At 37.9% G+C, this 20,576-nt stretch overlaps 1 protein-coding gene across 1 annotated transcript in view; it reads right to left on the minus strand.

Moving 5' to 3' along the window:
* Positions 1–1,599: 1,599 nt before the first annotated feature.
* Positions 1,600–20,576, minus strand: part of ADAMTS18 (ADAM metallopeptidase with thrombospondin type 1 motif, 18) — a 72,746-nt gene continuing 53,769 nt past the window's right edge. Inside the window, exons 16-22 of the mRNA XM_010006186.1 lie at positions 15,836–15,977; positions 14,834–14,960; positions 10,221–10,425; positions 7,787–7,978; positions 7,198–7,410; positions 5,665–5,812; positions 1,600–2,109 (exon numbers count right to left, since the gene is read on the minus strand). Coding sequence (XP_010004488.1) covers positions 1,994–2,109; positions 5,665–5,812; positions 7,198–7,410; positions 7,787–7,978; positions 10,221–10,425; positions 14,834–14,960; positions 15,836–15,977 — 1,143 coding nt within the window. The 3' untranslated portion in view covers positions 1,600–1,993. The remainder of the gene's footprint in view (positions 2,110–5,664; positions 5,813–7,197; positions 7,411–7,786; positions 7,979–10,220; positions 10,426–14,833; positions 14,961–15,835; positions 15,978–20,576) is intronic.

The following is a 20,576-nucleotide window of genomic DNA, read 5'->3' on the forward strand; positions in this document are numbered from 1 at the left end:
AAGGTAGTAAGGGACAATCAACACAAATGCAAATTAGCGCATATACCACTCATATTACTTGATATTTACTTAAAGCCTCCAAATTTTATTCATGAACTTTACAATTCCAAATGTAATGAAGCAGTTAGAGTACTTTATTACAAAGCTTATAAAATAATTAAATATTACACTTATATTTTTTGCTTTTTTTCTTTTTTCACCATAATTCATACTTTGTGACACTACCATTTTCTTTCCTCAGTTGTCACTTATGAAAGTGAGCAAAGAGATATAAAGGAAAAGCTATGCATTAATAAATTAATTATTTTACATAAAATAATAAAAAAGGACACAATTGTAAAAACAAAACAAACCCTTATAGTTTTCCTAGAAAAAGGTTATAATTACACAATGTCCAATATCAAGACAGAGCAGTGTAGGTTGAGATATGTTTCAAATAATAGTTTCTTAAGTATCATACTATACATGTTTTTAATTTAAATTGTTGTAGAAGGAACTGCTAATTTTAAGTGACCACTGTCTGGCATTAGTGCTGAGCTGGCTAATCTTATGCTGAAACGATACTTTAAAAAAACAGCAAAACTGAACTACATTCATCAAACAGAGTTGTGGGATTGGGTGGAATTAGATAAATATGACCCTCATAGGAATTCCCCAGAAAATTACAGTAGAACACAGCTCTGTCTTAGAATGGGTTTGGAAAATATGTTGGCTATTTTTTCAGTGTAGAAACATTTTAAATTGTACCATTTGATCTATAGCGCCACTGAACATCGCGATACTGAATTGTTACAAATATCATTATGTTTAAATTTCTGTTGCTTGCTGGTGGAGACTGAACTACATAAAAGTATTAAGAGAATGTATAAAAATAGAATTGACTTATTTGGTTAGAGTAAATAATTCACATATCTTTATCTTTTTTTTTCTTCATATAAACTGTGTGAATAAATAACTATTTAGAGAAGTTTAGCATGAATTAATGAACTGTAAGATTCATGTTATTTCCTTTGGATAACAGACGAACCAAAATTTGCAGAGAAATTTGAGATTAAAAGGAAGACATTCTTCAGTATCTTGGCATTCAAACAACCTAGCTTCTGGAAAAATCTACTTGAAAATCTCAAGTCTAAATTTTAAAATTACATGTCTAATGAGCTTAGAAAGTTGAAAACATAGCCATTGACCTCAGCAAGTCTGAGTTCCTTGAGTTAGCTGAAATATGAAAATCTATTTTACTTGTAACACAGCAATATTGAAAGTCCAAATATTCTAATGCTGAATATTTCTAGGAATACATTTCAAGTTACTAATTAACCATCTCTGAGTTTCTACACAAAGCAGAAAATTATTTATTCAAAACAATAAAAACATTAGCATGATGCAAACTTGCTTTTCCAGCAGCAAGTCTAATAGAGAAGCACCATATACCTTTGTAGTGCACCATTTACTTCCTATGGTCACACGTGTGACGCTGGTTCTCCAAACAACAGCCATTTGAGTGTCTCTGTGGAACTGGCAGTAAACAGCTTCCTTGCCCTGGGACCACGGTATCATAAAAAATGCGAAAGGAAGCACTTTTGATAGTGTGACCTCTTGTGTTGTCACGCTGTAACCTTCCTCCTGGAGCTCCCACTCCCTTTTGCTTTGCATTCCAGTAAATTAGCCAGAAAAGGCTCCCTTGTCTTTCTTCCTCATAACATATGACAGTGCAAAATGACACTTTTAGAGAAAGAAGAACTGCCCCTTGAGTCTCAGTGTTCAAGTGATCCATAGTACCCTGTACTTTAGTGAGGTCAGCAAATAAAAAAAGAAAGAAACATTCCTTTTGCAACATATATCCAACAATTACTGTACCTCAAACATTCCCTTAGAAAACAGTGTCTCTTCCATCAGTGGTTTATGTGGCACCATGTCTTGCTTCAAAGCAACGTTAATTCCAACATAAATTGAAGAACAGAATCCTGTTCTGAAGGGTTTAGACAACATGCTATCAGTTCTTCTTCGTGCATGATTTACAGCACTGCTTGCCATAGAATTTGTGGTTGCAGACACCATGCTGGGGTACCAGATGACACCAAGTGAAGAAATCCACACAAGAAGGATCATCTGAAGGAGACAAATCCAAGCAATACAGTAAGACTGTGTTTTAGCAAGTCTACAAGTCAAGCGATAGTTCTGGACATTTGTATGCATTTAGTAGTATTAAAAACATGATGGGTGACTCAGTTCTAGGAAGAGGAACCATGAGATACCTTTAATCTCAAATATACTAGTTTATTCTTTTTTTAATTTCTTAAGAAATCAAATTATTAATTTAATATAGACCTAATATAATAATAGCAGGATCAGAGGCTAAAGGAACTAAAAAATGTAAAGCATACTTTGAAGTTCAGGGAAATGGTAGGAAGTTCCACTGTATAGGATAAAAAAAGTCATCAGTGTTTTCATCTCTGATTACAAATGTTCTTAATCCAGGTACTTGTAGAAGTGAGCCTGCTCCATGCTTGATGTTCATTGCTTGTTGCCAGCAATGGAGTCTACCTGTGCCAGCTTTGAGTGTATGTGCACGAGCACACAACGCATGGAAATGTGAATGCATGGACCCTACTCTGTGGCATGTGTGCACAGTGTTCTGCTTTGTGTTTGTATTCAACACTGTCTTGAGGGACTTATTTCTCTCTGTGACTATGTGAAGAGACTAAGAAATCTCTCTTGTTAGGCACTTCAGTTAGGGGTTATGAATCAGGCCTTCAGGACTTTGACTATGCCATGATGGTGAAATCTTAATTAACTGCAATGGGAAAACAAGCTGACGATGTTTAGTTCTAATAAGCCCAGCTTTTAATTACAAATACACCATATCCTTCAATGAAGATATTATTTCACTTAAATTTATGTACAGATCACTTTTATACACAGCCTTTAACGTCACTTTAAAAACATTTCATAGCTGCTCCTTTCTACAGTTTTGTAGTGGATGCTTTATGTTTCTTTAAAAGAGCAGAGTGATGATTCATATGGATGATTTATAAACAAATTCACCATATCTGAGAGAGCAGTCAGACATTTAAATGAGGTTTAGCAAAATTTATAGCTAAACTGAAATCTCCTGTGAGCATGGGAAAAGATTCCATTTGACTCTCAGAACTACTGTTTACATGGTCAATAAAAGGAATTTACAAGGAGACACTGGAGAAAAACCTAGGCAGTGTTGTCTGCATTCTCAGATCATCTGAGTCACAGAAGATAAATGCTCCTGCACAACTTCTTCATATTCTGTGGGCCAGGAGTAATTTCTGTTTCTCTATAGGAACTTCTTTTGATAGTCACCACTTTGGGTTTTTTTTAATTCCCTTTCATGCGATGGCAGAGGTGATTCTGTATACCTTTATCACCCTCAGATTTATTTGGATTAATAAGAAAATAATAATATTTTGGTAGTTTAAATATGCCATTTTATTCCTCAGTTTTAAAAAATATTAGCCTGTCTGTAAACCTTAATATTATGTAAAGAAAACACTGTCTTTGAACTAAGAGTTGTTCAGGAACTAGGAAGCTCAGTACTGAACATCACAGCATTACCTTTCTATTCTTAACTGAGTACCAGCAGGGATGCAGCCAGCCTTCCTGTTACTTCACCTGCTGTCCTCCAGGCAGAACTTGCTGCTGGAAGGACTCAAAGCAGACACGAGATGGAAAAACATGCACAGCACCAAGTGAGGAAAGCTGTCCTGATTAAGTCAGAAAGCTCTCCTGCCATGGAAGGGTAAATGTAAAAAAATTCAAATTACTGGTTTAAAAAAATTATAAGCACTGAGGAAGCAATGTTCATAAATCTTTATGCTCCTTTTGAAGGTCAGAGTCCAGTGCTAACACTGAGAAAAAGCTTTACTCTTGGGACCTAATCCAAAGACCATTGGAATGAACACAGAGAGTGCCACAAACTTCAATGGATGTGGCTCAGGCTGTCAGTTCCTTATTTCTATATACTCAAGTATTTATATGTTGTTTAAATTTTCATTCATTTTAAGCATTTGGATTTACAAGGAGTTACGGTGACCGTAACTGCATATAGCAGTGATGGAAATGACCCAGTTAGTCTAGGAAAGTGCGTAAACTCTCCCTGAAACATTAATTTCTTGACTGTGATCACTGAGCTGGAGCTGCATGGCTGATAATAGAGACTGATTTGCTTCAATGTGATTCCAGCACAGCTGTTTCCCTCTCTTTCTGCTGGTTTAGACAAAAAGTTAGAGAGCAAGTGAAGAGATAATTGATCTCTAGAGCCTGACGACCCAGTTATAATAAAGGGGAAAGGGCTCCTGCAGATGTGAGGAGAAACAGGCCAAGGCCAAAATTAATAACAGACATTACTCTGGACATGAAATATAGCAGAGGAAGGCAGATTTGAAAGAAAAGTGCTTGCTATATCATGACAGAAAAGTACGTAATACAGAAACTCTGAAGTACCGCAGAACTTTTTAGGAAGGTTAATTTGAAGTTTTAAGAACATTTACTTATGAAAAAGCCTAACTATTTAATTACTCCTTTTAGAAGAATTTAATCTGTAAATCCTTGTTATGATTCAGGTCCCCTGATTTATCAGGTTGATACTCTGCATGTCTTGATGCAGTGGAATGGTCTGTTAAGATACCACTGGGTTTTACAGGGTTTCGTTGCACATGGAATGCCAGGAATTGGTACAAATGAGGGGGTAGTTGGCTAATGTCAGTTTACAAGATGCAGAGCCAGAGCATGACCTTTGCTCCCAACTCTATTAGCACCTTTTCCCTTGCAATCCAGCCTAGGTTTTATAGAGGTTACTTTCAGCTCCCAGTTTTAAAATGGTCACAAGACAGTTAATATATTGTATTTTGAAAGTTAATGTTTATAGTGCCTTAGCATACCTAGATAACTACCATTACATGCAACAAAGCTGGACCTCCATGAGCTTTTCCCCACAGTTAAGGACTCACAATCTGCAAAGAGATGGTAAGCAAACATATTATGGGATGGGGCTAATGCACTGCTATTTTTTACTGATGGTTCTGCGAGAATTCCCCTTCCATTCAGTTCTGAGAGAACTTCCCTCCTCTAGAACTGCAAAGCACCCTGAAGAGATGGAGAGGGGTGCAGTAGACATACAAGTGGGGACAGCTTAAGTTCATGTTTCCTGACTGCACATCATACACTGATCAGAATCAGTAATAGAAGCACATTCTAGACAAAGCATTTTTGGTCTCCCAGGATATGGGTGCCATCTGAACTTGGGCAGACTTCGAAAGACTAAAAATAAATGACAAAATCTTATAGCTTAGTTCAAAAGTTGCTATTTTTAATCATAAAACAGTGTGAGCATCTATGTTATTCAACAGGTAGTATAAAGATGCAGGTAGTATAAAGATGGTTTTTAACATATCCCTGTTAAAATTTCCTGTGTCAGTTACACTGCCGAGTCTGCTGTAAGAGAATTCCCTTGGAGAAGACAGATGCTGTAGTGTCAGAGAGCAACTGTAAAGCTGGGAAGTCTGGGAAAAAACAATTTATGAAGGGACATGCCAAATACTAATCTGCAGTGGTTGTAACTGGAAAAGGTGATTTTTACTGTATATAGCATTCTGAGCAAGCAACTCTGCTGCAGCAGGTAGGGCTGAGTGTTACCTCTTTTCACAGGGACTGGACAGAAGTTAGTATTGCAAGCTCTCAGGACTGCTGGTTTCTGATGGGGCAAGCACCCAGAAGCTGGTCTTCCTTGGCGCAGGCACTGTACGCTCCGGGTTTGCACTCCCCCTCCACACGTCACTGTACACTGTAGAGAGGAAAAAAGAAAAAGCCCTCTTTCATTATAGAGACTCTTGGGGAGCCCTGAAAGCCAAAGGAGTAAAAATCAAGGGTGTTGGACGTAACTTTCAAAGAGACAGAGGTCAAGGTCAGTTGTGTTGCTGTTCAGCAAGCCCCATCAGGACCCAACTTTTCCAAGATGCATGCATCTGTTCTCCCTTCCAAAAGTTTGGTTGTTTAAGGACTCAGCTGAAAATCTGGTTCCTTACTTAGGCATCAAGACAGAGACTGAAGATTTTAGAAAACCTGTTCCTGATTGTCTGCACTGATTTTTTTTTTAAACTCTGAGCTTCTGGGTCCAATCCTGCTCTCTCAACAGAGATAAAACTCCCATTGAAACCATAACTGTGGCATTATCTGGGGAAAAACTATGCATTTGTAAGAAGATATATGAAGTATTTGAAATTGAATAAGCCTTTTACTTGTATGTGTTTCATGAAAAGTTGTCTTTAAGATAAATGTGATAATTTTCATTTGATTACAATTGTCAGGCATGCAATGTTTCATGTAAATGTTATTAAATGAGTGTGTCTCATTGATACGTGGCTCATAAAGTAGATAAGTTCCAGAAATACAGAAGCTTGTTTGCAAGAATGTAGAAACAAATACAGACTGATCCCATAATTAATCATAGTATTTAGGGAATTCCAGGACAATCTGTGCAGATGCTCAAATACATTGTGCATATAGATGTGTAACAGTTCAGCCACAGTGCATTTTGAAGAAGACTAAGAGGAAAGTGTTTGAAAATAAGTGTGGAACTTAGTGTCTCTCAAACACAAATAACATTTCTAGGTAATATTTAGTTTCAGAACAAAGAAATGAGCTGCAGCAAAGTACACATGGTGGATGTGGACCAGCTGCATTATGTTTCAGTGGCTGAGTGGTGTGACCACCTTGGCTACGTGCAGGAGACACCTGTGGACTGTTAGTACTGGAGGCAGCTTCTCCATACATTGGGACATCAGTCAACAGCCCAATGTAAGACTGGACCTAGCTTTAATCTAGGTAGCTTGGACTCAGGTTGCCATAGTCACAGTGGTCTGGTCTTCAGCACTAAGTGTTTGTGCCACTGCAGTTCTGTGGCATTGGATACCATGGCTGTTCTAGACCCAGCACTGCAGCCTCACCTAATGACTGTGGACACACCACTGTCCAAGAGTCGGCAGTCACATTGCAGTTGTTTTGTTTTTCATGCTGTGCACTGAAAAGCACTAGGGGATGCTACTTGAGCTACTGTGTAGAGAAACTCATTCCTATTGTACACTTCCTAAAAGCCAGGACATGAACTAGTCCTGGAGAAAGTGTTAACACAGAGAGGGAGAGAGAGGTGAGAAGGTTTCCCATTCCTACCTGCTGCCAGGGTGAGGAATACCAGCCAGACACCATGTTATACAATGTTTGTGATGGACAGGCTCCCTTGTTACAAGCTTCTTCCAGGTTGATGTTTGGCTTCTTAATGTTTCTGCATCTTCTCTGAGTGAAGGTGATCAATTTCCCATGGATGCTTTTCTCACCACATTTTAGTTCTCGTTTTTGTACACCTGGCCCACAAGAGGCTGAGCACTGCAAAGGCAAAGTACACCCTTTAAATCTATGGAAACACCTTCAGACAAAGGAGAATGTGCTCTGTGCAAGGGACCCCAAATTATGCAGAGCTACACAAGCATTATATAAATAAATCCACAAGGACCATGTTCTGTAATGTGTAAACTGAAATATGAATCCAAGTCAGTGAAAATCTTGAAAAACAAAGACATCAGGATACTTCTAACTACATCTGGTTGTAAAGAATTGTGTTTTTATAGCAGCTTGCCTAGAGCACCTGATATTCAAACAACAGTTCAGCTTTCTTTCTCCCCCTGTGGTGTGTGTGTCCCTGAGTCAACATTTCTAAGAGCAGCAAAGGAAGGCAGTGAGCTGTGTAACTCCACTACTTTACCTCACTCCAGGAAGAAATCACCCACTGGAGTCGGTCATTTTTGGGGCAGCGTCCTAGGACACAGGTCTGCTGTGATTCAGGTTTATGGTCTCCACTGCACATACTTTCAGGCAAGATTTTAACCTTGGGAGAACTGGTACTCTTGCAGTAGACATCCCGTTTCTTAACACCTCTCCCACAAGTCTTGGAGCACTGTGATGGGAAGAAATACTCGTTTGAGGTAGAGGAAATTAAAATTGGCATTATTCGTATTTTACAGCAGAGCATAGAAACCATGGCTGATGTGCTGTGCAGCTGCCATTAAAAGTAAACTTGAAATTCTATTGGTAAATAAGTAACAGTAACATCTGTATGTCACTTCTGAAGCATTGTTCTAAACACTTTCTTAACATAAACTCTGAACTCTTACAGCCCCCATGTAGGACAGATAAGTAATATCTCTCTTCCGTAGATGAGGTAAGCTGGACTTGTGAGCAAAGTGCTTTTTTCCCTGGATAGTAAAGCTGAAAGCTAGTCCTAACCTCCCATTGCAAAATCCCCCCCGGCAAGATGTTCTCAGCTATTTGTTATTTTGTCCTCACCTTGGCCTAAAGGGATGAGATACAGGCAGAGAAAGCTACCCAGGGAATCTGTACATAACTCCTTCACCAAATGAATCTCAGTACAAGACAGACTCTGATACAGACAATGGTTAAGAAGTTTGACCAAAGATATATTTACTTGCCAAGATTACCGAAGCTTGGGACAAGTCACCAGTGAATAAACATGCATTGCTGAACCCTGGTTCAGTTGAAAAGACAGTCTATAGTTTTCATTGCCTTAGCATACAAAAAAAAAAGAAGGCATGAATGAGTCATCTGTGAAGAAATAAACGGCCCTGAAATAATGCTGCCAGCTTTCTACCTTGTTGCATCCACTTTTAATTGTTCTTTTTGCTGACAATTTAGAGGCACATTCCAAGGCAGAATTGTGCACCATCTTTATCCATATTTAAAGATATTTGTAAAAGATATGATGAAATCAGAGTTGTACTGAGGATTCAACAGAAATACCTGCATGCTGAAAGTATGTGGTATTAATTTTGCCCCCAAAAAACCAAAAAAATTATTTCATTTAAAATTACTCTGATTTGGGTAGAGGCTGGATATTTTGCATATTTTTCCCCTTAAGTCCTCTGAGGCTGTGATATAACAGCTTTCAGCTGCATCTTAAAATCTTCACTATCTTGTTCAATAAGCCTGACTGTACACTCCCAGAAAGGAGGAAAAATTATTTTTTCAAAATATGTTTTGAAAATTATTTTAGAGGAGAGAAAGTTTGCAAGTGTGAATGTGTTTGAAGACTTCTTCCTTTATTAAGTATCTAATCATTGTACCTGTTTTTTATAATTTCCTGTCACACTAAAGTTTCCTTCACATTCACTGAAAGAAGAAGTTTATTTTATAGAGTATTAAAACTCTGTGACAATGGACTATTGAGTAGTTACTCATCTGTCATAGTATATTAGAGGGCACTCCCCTGGAGAGGCAGTCTGTGCTTCTCAGCTGGGAATGCTTAGGTCAAGATGTTCCTGCACACCTAAAGAGTAACAGTACCAAGATGTGTACACAGAAATAGTAGAATTTTCAGTAAATTTAAATCCACCTTGAATCTTAGTAAATGAAGATGGAAAAATAAAAACAATGTAGCTCCTTTTGATATGTGTACTATCAGCTCTCTCTTACATGCCAGATGTTCCAGATTTATCCTTACATTAACAGCTCATACCAGCACCAATAGCAGTGAAAGAAAGAGCAGAGATGAGCATTGTGTAAGCGTGTGTGTGTTTTTTCACTCAGGCTTGTTTAATGTCAGGCAGTTTGCAGGTTTGTGGAGCAGGATTGTGTACACACAGAAATCTGCCCAGGGGCCTTATGCCCTTCATGGCCATTAACTGCAGCAGTGCACTACTTGCAGTAGGACTAACAAAGGCAAAAGTACAGAAGTGATTAGTGAACATGTACATTGCAAATTTACCAACCCACAATTCACATATATGTGAGCATTAATATGCATCTCTAACCCCAAATACTTCTTCATTCCCTGACTGCCTGTTATCTCTGAGAAAAGTTAATATTGCTGTGGGAAGTAACCTCAGAGGGACATTAATGGATTTGAGAATTCACAGTCTTAAGTTATGAAATCTGAAAAAAATTATCCATCTATTTGCATGTACCACAAAGGACACCACATGTCTACTTTTCGCAAGCTCTCCTGTTGGAGCTTGTAGGAAGGCTAGTTAAAATATATACGTAGTTTACATATTATCTTCATGAATAGACCACTTGCAAAATACTGATCTTCACAAAGTTTGCACTACTCATCTTCTTGGGCAGAGTGTTTGGCAATATTTCATTATGCCAACAGACAAAATAAAAGTTTTTCTCCACATTACCTGGGACCATAGACCAGGGCTCCATTCCGGTGGGCAGTCCTGACTGTTGCACATCTGCACCTGAGAAGGGGTGCTGACAGGACACAAGGAATGGGCCACCACCTCCTCCCTTTGGAAAGCCCTTTTCTGGACGCACTGAATAAGACGACTTTGTTGCCCTCCTCCACAAGATTTGCTGCATGTGCTCCATTCACCTGTTGACCAGCTTAAAGAAGAAAATGTATGTTAGAAACACAGGAGTCCAATTAGCTTTATAAAATCAATACATTTGAACCACCTATCCAATGTGAATTGTTCCTGGATTCTGCTTAGCCTGCTCTCCCAAGGTACTGTTATCTGTTCAAGCAATCAAAAAGCCATAGTTACATAATCTGTCTTCAAAGCAGGGAATGTTTTGCTAGGGATTAAATATAAGTCACACAACCAGAAAAACAAGTATTACTTAATTACAGTTCTCATCTACCAGATCCAGCTTGCCTATGAATCTAACCTGGAATCTGGAATTCCATGGAGTCTGAGAAAGACACTGACATTGAAGCTGGTGGAGTATGTAGAAGATCTAAGGGCTGGGCTAAAAATCGCCATTCCTTTCTAACCATATCTATGCTTTTAATTGAAAAAATCTCTCTCTAAATGAGGAAAGGAAAAATCTTTTCTAAAGAAATGGTAGGAGGATGAATTCAGTCACTTAAGCTGGTGAAGAGATCTCCAAATAGACTAACAGAACTGAGGCCAAAGGAAGAAGCCAGCTAGACAGAGTTCTGTAAATGGAGATTTGCTTATTGGAAAGTTCTGCCTTTGGTTTTTACTTTTTTTTACTTTTTACATATCTCAGAAGACAGGGGAGGAGGAAGCTTCATCTAAGCTGATACAAGGTCAAAATTGGCACAGCGGGGAAAGAATGGGGCCTCTTCAGCTGAGCTTGGACCTCCCAGTGCATTTGTGCTTACACAGACTCAAACAGGGTTACAGATGTTGACGTGGTGCTGTCCAGTGGTATTTATACCAAACCTTACTGGCCTTTATTCACAAAAAAGAACTCACTTGCTAAAATCAGCAGTCCTGTTACTAGTGTTTTGAGGATTTAAATGTCCTCAGGCTAATACATTTGGTAGAGAGATGATGCAGAATCTAAATAAAACAGAGGAAATCTCACCAGCAAAAGCTGTTGGACAAATCTGTCCTCCTGTTGCAGGCACACTTAAGTTATGTGTCATGGCATTGAAGTTATACAAAGTCTGAGGAATTATTGCCAATTGCTTAGGATAAGTTCAGTTTTGAAATGTCAATAGCTGCTCAGTATTTCTCTTATGGAAGCACTACGTGGGTCCCCAGCCTTTGTGGAACACTTTGCAAACATACAACCAATGTCATTGTCCTCAAAGGCTTAAAATGTAAGACCATAAATGTAACTAGATAGGAAAAGTGAAGTGAGGGAACAAAAGATATTATTAATGACTAAATGACTACTCCAATTGAGAACTCTTTATTCAAAGACCCAGCACTGAAATTATGCTAAAGATTGTAAAACAGCACTTTTACAGATTTTTTAATAATTCATGCCATAGAAAAGGTACTCGTCTCAAATCTGACTGCTTGGCCTGTCCTACTTCGTGGTTTCTCACAGCATCAGTCCTGTGACCACTGGAATAGCTGCCTGAAAACAAAGCTAATTTTAATTTGTAAAAAATGTCTGAAAAGCATATTTTGGAAAAATCTCTTGGGGAATATAAGAAATCCCAGCTCTCCATCTAGTTATTTCAGTAACTGCCAAACATAGTGGGAAATAAAAAAGACACTGACAAAGAAAGATTAATGTGAAAAGTCAGTAGTTATGTAATTCCAGAATACGTCAGAAGTTTCCTTTTCATCTGATTTACAAATATTTGGCCTATTGCAATGTGAATTTCTGAAAAAAAAGTTATAGTTTTAATCAATTTTACAACTTTTAATCAGTTTGCCTTTATGTTTCTGACAACGGTGGTTGGTAGAGCAACCAGAGTGTTCAGTTTAGGAGTTTATTCACTGTAGCTGCCCAGAATGTTTTCATCTTTGTGGAGGACAGGGCAATAAACCTACTTAAATGTCCTCTAGTAAACTGCCATTTTCCAAGATTATCTGGGCAGTGATCCAAGAGTATCTTTCATTAGCTCAAATAACTAAATAATTATGACCAGATTTGGCAGCTCTGAAATCCATCAACAGCAGAGTGAAGCACTGATGCCTTTCTGTGTTTTCACTGTTGGGACAGTAGTTTGTTCCTACTCAGACTAATAAGTCTTTGTTCTTATGCAGAAATTATTCTTCACTGACCTTTATAAGTCTGGAGCCTCTTTTATGTCACAAAACTGACACACTTGTATCTCATCTATTATTCACCTCCTTCCATTGCCTGTTATGCCTACTCTGTTTGGTTTTGTTTTATTTGCTGGCTGTTAAATTTTCTTTGTTCCCTCCATGGTATTTATTAATACTACATTTTTCCGTGTTGGCAATCTCAGTTTTATGGGAGACACGACATACTGTGACTTTCTGGGCAGGCTGCTGAGCAGAGATATTCTGGCTTGGTTTCACTCAGCCAAATGGCAATCTTCCTAGTTTAAGGCATGGTCCTACATGTAGAGCCTCCATACATTAATACATTCTAAGGATTTTTTAAAAATTCATTAGTGAGTTGAATTGTTTTTTCCTATATGTAGCTTGGGGCTTTTTTGGTTTTCCTTTCTGTACTCTTTTTAGGGTTCAAGTAATTAATTACTTGATTAATAAATCTAAGAATATGAGAGCCATTTCAGCATGGAAACATCACACTGCATGTCAAAATGTATTTTCAGTGATGTGTGTATCAGTGGATGTTCCGAATTCATCAGGACCTCTGGTTTAATAGAAACGGACCTTTTGTGTGTGGTCAGTAGAAATGAATATGATTTTGGTGAAACTTTCTAGCATAACAATGCCACATCAAATGAAAGTGAGCTTAAATATCTTTAAAAGAATCCTGGGAACATCATAGACAATACATTTCTGTGTACTTGCTACTGAGTTCATTGGATAGTTCTGGCAGAAGATAAGTCACATATTAAAAGACTGTGTTTGGCTACAAAGATTACTTAAAATTGGTATTGAGAAAATCATGTGGCTAAACACAACCTAAAGAAACTGCTGAAGCAGGAACATGGAGCTCTCATGTCACATGTTACCATTATTTAAACCTTATCACTATTGGTTTGTGGTCATAGTGTATAATTTGCCATTTGGAGTTTGTGTACTCTGCTGTAATCTTTACATTTTGCAGGAAATTCCAAATTATTACTGGACTATTTTTTAGTATGTTCATCATATTGCAAACTATGGATTTTTAAGTTAAAAAAGCCACTGCAGAACATATGCATTTTTATGCTTTGCCCCATCATCCTCTTCAGGATTGGGAGAGGTCAGGAATGCTTCCTATTAAGCTTCATTAAATGTGTTATTTTATGAAGCATGGGAGTGGGCTTTGCCAATTGCTTTTACTGCCCATTGCTTTTATCACCGCAGAGTTAAACCAGCAGATGACACCAGATCTAGAGCTTTCCTCCATTTCCTGTGCCTTCTGCTGCCTGTGCACTTCAGTGCACCTTCAGCTGTCTTTATTTCCCACTGAAACCCTAATTTTTTCAACATACCACTTTACAAAATCTCCTGGAAGTCAAAATGTTTTCTCTAACATAGCACAGCTTTTCTGATTTTAGTATAAAATTAAAATAATGCTAAGGTTGCAAAGTCAGGAATCCAAAAGTGAAAACAAAACAGAAAAAGAAAGATGGCCAGTGTGTCTTTAAATCTATCGATTTCTATCCTAAGCCACATAATAATTGTGTTTAATTACATAAGCACACAACTTTTTTTTTAACTTTTTTTTTTTTTTAAAGAACCCGTACCACAGCTACTATAAATCAGTGTAACTCCCTTGTTTTTAAAGGAGCTCTCTTGATTTAGACCAGCTGGATTCTAAATGCTTACCTATATGTCAGTGTCTTCCTTTGCATCTCACCTTTCTTATGTCTTTTAGAAAATAAGATTGTTCATATAGTCAATGTCTTCATATTTATTTTTGTGGGCACCAGGGGTTTTGCTGATGATTTATTTGGTTTAGATAGTCCTCTTCTTGGTATCGTAATACTCTGTGGGACATTTTGTCCAAAAATCACTAATTACACTTCACAAGATTCTTTTAACCTAATCTAATATGTGGACTCTGAGTCATGAGGCCAAGCTTCCACATGGGGAGTAGCACTTTACTCAGGAAATGGTCTTATTGATTCAAGGTGAGTAGAGGTGGCAGAACAGGCCTCTGAATAACTTAGATTTACTCAATGTCACATAGCTAACCCCAGCATGGTGACAGAGCTGCAAGCAAACCTCAGGAGGTCCTGTGTAGCAACACTAGAAATACCGCCTCTGTTATTATCCTTGGGCAGAAGCCTACGCAACTCACATTTCTCAACAATTACTGTTCAACCTTACAGAATAAATGAGTTCACTTACAATTCTTTGTGCCTGTTGGAGGGGACTCCTGTAGCAAACTCAGTCATAAGGCACAGCAAAAAGGTACAAAAATAAAGAGAACTTACTATGCTGGGCAGGGATTAGTATTGCATAGTTTTGTCTCAGCTAAGGGCTTCATCCTTGGGCCACAAAAGGAGGAATTGACTCGTACATGATGATCTTCTAAACAAATTGCTTTTGCTGTAATATGTCCTATGGAAGTATTGGAAAGAAAAGACAATAAAATAAACATTTACTAAAAATATAAAAGTAGTAGGGAAAAATCTTATCTAAACAAGTCCAAGCTCATCGTTGGTAGAATTCCACTGACTTGAATGAAAGAAAATAGGATTTAATGTGGCAACATGTTTTTAACATTAATTTCCTTCTGTGTGACACAGGTACTATTGAAGTTAGATGAAACATTTTAGTTATAAAGTGCTTACTTGCAGAATTTTCCCCCAGCAGAAATTAGTAATTCTTCAAATTCTAACTCCCTGCAGAAACTAGCAGCACTTTCTTTGTACTCTCCTCATGCACTTGCACACTGCAACAACAGATTTTGCAAAGTTTTTGCAGTTTATCTTTGCAGACTTCAGAATTCTGCAGGTTCCTTTACCTAAACGCTATCAAATGTCAACATCAAGACAGATTACAGAGAAGACTACAAATGCTTTAAGAGGTGAAGTGATTTTATACATGTATCTTTTAACTGAGATGTATCATTCACCTCACACGTGGGTTCATTGGGCACAGCAAGTCAAATTTGGAAACACGGTTGTTTCTGTCACCTTTATATCCATGCTCAACCTTCATTTGTTTCAAAGGAAAGTACGAAAAATACAATTGTTACATTTTGTGTCTGCAGTGCTCCTGGTGAGTTTTTTGTTGTTGTTTGTTTTTTTACTATAAAGGAAGTATGAAGGCACTTCATCTATGTTATAAGTTGTTACAAAAAATAAGGACCAGGTGTTCAGTGCAACTCCCTCCATGTACCGATATAGATGTTTACAAAATTAAAGGAGCTGAAATGTTAGACATGCATTAACCAAATGAAAAAGAGGATTGGCAATTAGAAAGTTACGTACCACCACCACAAGTAGCTGAGCACTCTGACTGCACTGTTACCCAGGAGTAGCTATGTTTTTTGACAGACGTCTTGTTTTCATTGTTGGTTTTAGAAAATGTATATTCCCAAGCAATCCCAGGATTTTTGCCTTGTAACAGGATCTGTAGAGGAATATTTGGGGTTTGTTTAAAAAAAACCAACAAAACAGGATACAAAAAAAAGAAGAAAAATATTCTGTCATTCTGAAGGAAGATGAACTAAACATGATACATACATAATACCTTTATACAAACGATGTTTGTGAAAGAATTTTCAGGAGACTTAATTTTTCAAGAAACTGAAAATCTTCAAAGTAATTGCTAAACGGCCAAGCATCTGCTTGGACTAACACCTGCAGGGCATGTAACAGAAGAGCACAGAAATGCATGGTTCAGCATAGCGCTCCTTTAAATGAGAAGGCATCTGTCCGGATTGGTGAAGCTGAAATGCCTTTGCTATATGTGAAATATCATCCAAAGGCTTTTGGAAATGCCCCTGCCCCAGCTCTCAGCACTCTGCTTCTGCGGTGGCCCCCTAAGAAGTGGACCTCTGAGTTCTCTGAAGGTTTCTGGCAAGTGCTGGGTTTGAGGGTGGGAGAAATCTTTCTAAAGAAAACTGTCTAATCAAAGGCAGATTTCTAAAATTCACTGTCTGAATTAATGCAGGATGCATGAACATCTGACACAAACCTAAATTTGCAGAGAAAATTCTATTTAACAACATTTATTCTAGAAACTGTTCTGGGCAGCACAGTGCATTTATAGTCATGCTTTATAGAAAAAAGTGCAACAGTTTACAGTTACAGATCCCTACTAGGTTTCAGTTCTTTACCAGTAGTGATCAGGTCATACTGATATAAAGAGCAGGTGCACTTAACCTCAGTTCCTAAACATACTTTTTGATAGCACTAGCATTTCAAGTACAATTTCAGGCATCTGTGCTAATGATTATCATTCAAAATATGCAGATGGTGTCTAACGTGAGTGTTAAAGCAATCCTTGTAGGCAGAACTGATCTCTGTATAGACTGGTTTCATAAAACAGCAACAAACTTGCATTTATGTTGACCAAGAAATATAACAACATTTTGAAATGCAGCCATAGTTTTAAAGTATTCTGAAAATGTACCTATTGAAAACCAGAAAATACCTATGGCAGTTAAAATTCAGGTGAATTTACATGACCTGCACTTCAATAATGTTGAACGCATAAAGGATCTGGACTGTGTACTGTCTCCTTTCCTAGAAGAAAGAAAAATGGATGCTATATTTTCCGTTCCTGTTAGCTAAATATTTTATTTCAATTGGTAAACCTTAGTGATGATCCAGAGACTATAGTAATCAGGATGGTAAAAGGCAATATACTTCCAAAAGAGTGGGAGAGCATGTGTCTTCTTATTAGAGGATGCAGATTAGAAGATCCTCTAAGCACAGGTGAAATCCAGTATTTCACATGAAAGTTTTCCTTTCACCCATCCAAGTGTAATTCATGAGCACCTCAGACTACCTGTGAGATTACGACAGCAATAGATGTGAGGGTGATTACTGGCCACTCTGTTTTTTCTTGATAGAAATAATATTAGTCTGCTTTAGGGGTGAGTTATATATCACAACTATTTTACTAGAACAGGATTAAAATCAAACACAGAAATTAAGAAACATGAGATTTGAGACTGCTGTTCCACTGACTTCACGCTGCCCTGTACGGATGCACTCTGCATCTCTGTCTTTCCAGCAAGGCTCTACCACTGTCAGTGCTCACCGCACATGGGGCTTGCTAATGAGCATATGACAAAGTTTCCATTTTTTTTTTTTATGCTCATTATCAGTGTGTGGTTCTGTGCCCTATTTGCTGTGCTCTATTCAAAGCATTACTAGGGTAACTTTTTTCAGGATCTTTCTTTTTTTCCCTTGGCTATTCATGACTATCTGATGTAAATGTTTTATAAGATGTAAAGATTTATCAGCCCGCTCAGATGAAGGAAAATGTCTCTTCTATATCAATTTTTGGTTTAGAAAGCTGTCTGACTGCTTATAGTAAAAGGTCCAATGCTGTTAAAACAGCTGTTTCACAGTCACTTTGAATCTTGAACCTGAAGGCCATTGGCATAAGAGTTTCTAGAAAAAACAGGTTGCAATAATATATGTTCACTCTACTGTCCTTAAGGACAAATTGAGACAACTATCTAATCTGTAAAGTTTGCTTCAGAAAAAAATAGGTTGCATTAAACCTAATAACTGAGGCCTGGAAACCAATTTCCTGGTTCTTACTACAGACCATATCTCAAAACGCTTTAATTTGCTTTTACTTATTGGAAGGTCTTACACACCAAGGGTATTAGCACAGAACTTGGCATCTTAGGCATCCAGAAGCAATTCCAAAGAGTAGCTTTATTTTCTTCTTATGTTAGAAAAGATTTCATCTTTCATGGTCTTAGGAGGATGCATTTCCTCCTATTTCAGTAGGTGCTCTGTGTTCTTTCAAGTGCAGAGTCAGAAATTCTATCTGGCCTTTTAGAAAGCTGTGTCAAAAGAGGACTCAAGACCTCATGTAGGGGTTAGCCCTCATCTCCTTTGATTCTGACAACTATCATAAAACTGTGCTATGTCAGTGGCAAAAAAAAAAAAAAAAGCTTAAAACTTCCTAGTAAAAGTATCTTGGAAGTATTAGATTGAACACTTCGCTTCTGAAAGTGCTCTTAACTTTGTGATAATAGAGGCAAGACACAGAACAAATGCATCCTGAGCAACAGAATTCAGAACATAGAAGGGGGAGGATGAGAAGATAGAAGTGGCAACCAGTTTAACCCCTGTTAAAACAGTATTCTGGTGCTTCAACAGTGTAGGAGCAAGTGATCATGGATGAGTTACAACAAGACGCATTCTCACTGCAGAGAACAACCTAACGTGAGGAACTCACAGCCTCCAGGTACGTGAGTGCCTGTGGGGTAAATCCTGCACCCCAGGCAAGCTGGGCCATACACATTTTAAGACCTTGAGCTGCACCCCCTTCTTGCACTTTGGAAAGTAGACACATTTACAGCAGGCAGATGAAGTGAACTTCCTCTCCGTTTCCTGGTTGGCAGCCAAAGCTAGAGGCCCCTTCCATCCAGCAGACTGCCAGAGGGAGTGTTTACAAAGCTAGACGTGCATCAACCTCAGGTTTCTTACCTCCTGTATCATCTGAGCTATGTAGAAAAAGGGCAAAATCAAATTTTGGAAAAAATACTGGAGAAAAAATATTGCAGGGCACAAAACAATGTACTTTAAGGTACCTGGCACTTAGCTGAAAAACAGTATACAGCGAATAATGTTCAACCAAGTTTTCATCAGGAATGCAATATTATTGCAAAGTTGCAATTTTGCCAAAGTAATGAGCATATAAAAAGTTTTCTATCGTATTTTCAAACATTCATTATAAAGCCCTTCCTTAACAACCCAATAACTGAGGTCTGCATATAGAGCCAAGTTATCAGATTTACAAATTTGGAAAGACCTCCAGTACTAGTCTACTTAACTGGATGCATTCCAGCATCTTTTCAGCCAACTGGCATTTGCTCCCAAATTTACAGCTGGCAAACAACCTCCTTAAACATTTCCAGTTCCTCAATAGAACTGTTTAATGTCTACCTTTAACACACCAACCACCTGACTTCAGACACAACACTCAGCAGCTCTGACCGCAGGGCGCAGAGTTATAAAATTTACAGCTTCTTGAGTTTGAAAACCACAGACGCTGTGGCTGGAATCTGCCAGATCTATTCTGAGGAAAAAGAACTGTGGCTTTCGCTTAGGGCACAAACTGTTAAAACAATGGGTAAATTGAATTCTCCTGAGTAAAGAACCTTTTCCTTTTGCTGCTAATCTTGATTTCAAAGCTAAACCAATATATTTTATAAACTAGCTGTGCATCTGCTCCTTTGTTGGAGATTTTTTTTCCTGTGACTATCCTAAGTTTCCAACACAATACTCCATTCTGAAGGTCACATTTTTAAAAAACCTATCAGCATTGCTTAATTATGATTGACTCTCTGACTGATTTTTTATTTGAAGATGTGTATGTGAAGTTACTTCCAACACATTGAATTAAAAGAGATTAATTTACAAAGATAAACTCCCCTTTCTTCCATCATAGTCTGTCCAATATATGGGAAAGCAAACTAATGCCTGCCATGTAACAAGCTGAAAAGGAGACTCACTATCTCTGTGAAGGACTAATAGACATTTACAAATCACAGAGTGAAGCTGGGCATCAAAAAAACCCCAGGTAAAGTAATAGCTATTGTTTACCCATATGTGCTTAATGGATTTTCATCTTTACTCACTTTGCATGAACATAATTTACAAAATGGGCATGAGCCCAAGCTTTGAATCCCAGCATACATGGTAGCTTTGATCTGAGTCTTCAAATTGCATCTACATTTTCTAGGTCACTCGCATGCTTTGTAAGTCTTTGCTAATTTCTTTAGGTGGATGTAGCCGAGTTAAGCGATCTGCAGTGAGCAATTAATTACACTAGTAAGGGCAGACTGAGAAGTTTGTCTGGGTGGAAGACTGCTGCCTGGCTGTGTTACATTTGTAAGACCTGCAGTTTTCATCCACTGTCAATCTACATGCTATTTAATATATAGTGGAACATCCAAAATCCAAAGTCAGATTCTGATTTCTCCATTTAATCAAGACTAATTCTATTGACTTTTAAAAATACTCTGATTTCAGCAGG

Source organism: Chaetura pelagica, unplaced genomic scaffold (genome assembly GCF_000747805.2).
Source record: "Chaetura pelagica isolate M959 unplaced genomic scaffold, ChaPel_1.0 scaffold139, whole genome shotgun sequence".
Lineage (NCBI taxonomy): Eukaryota > Metazoa > Chordata > Aves > Apodiformes > Apodidae > Chaetura > Chaetura pelagica.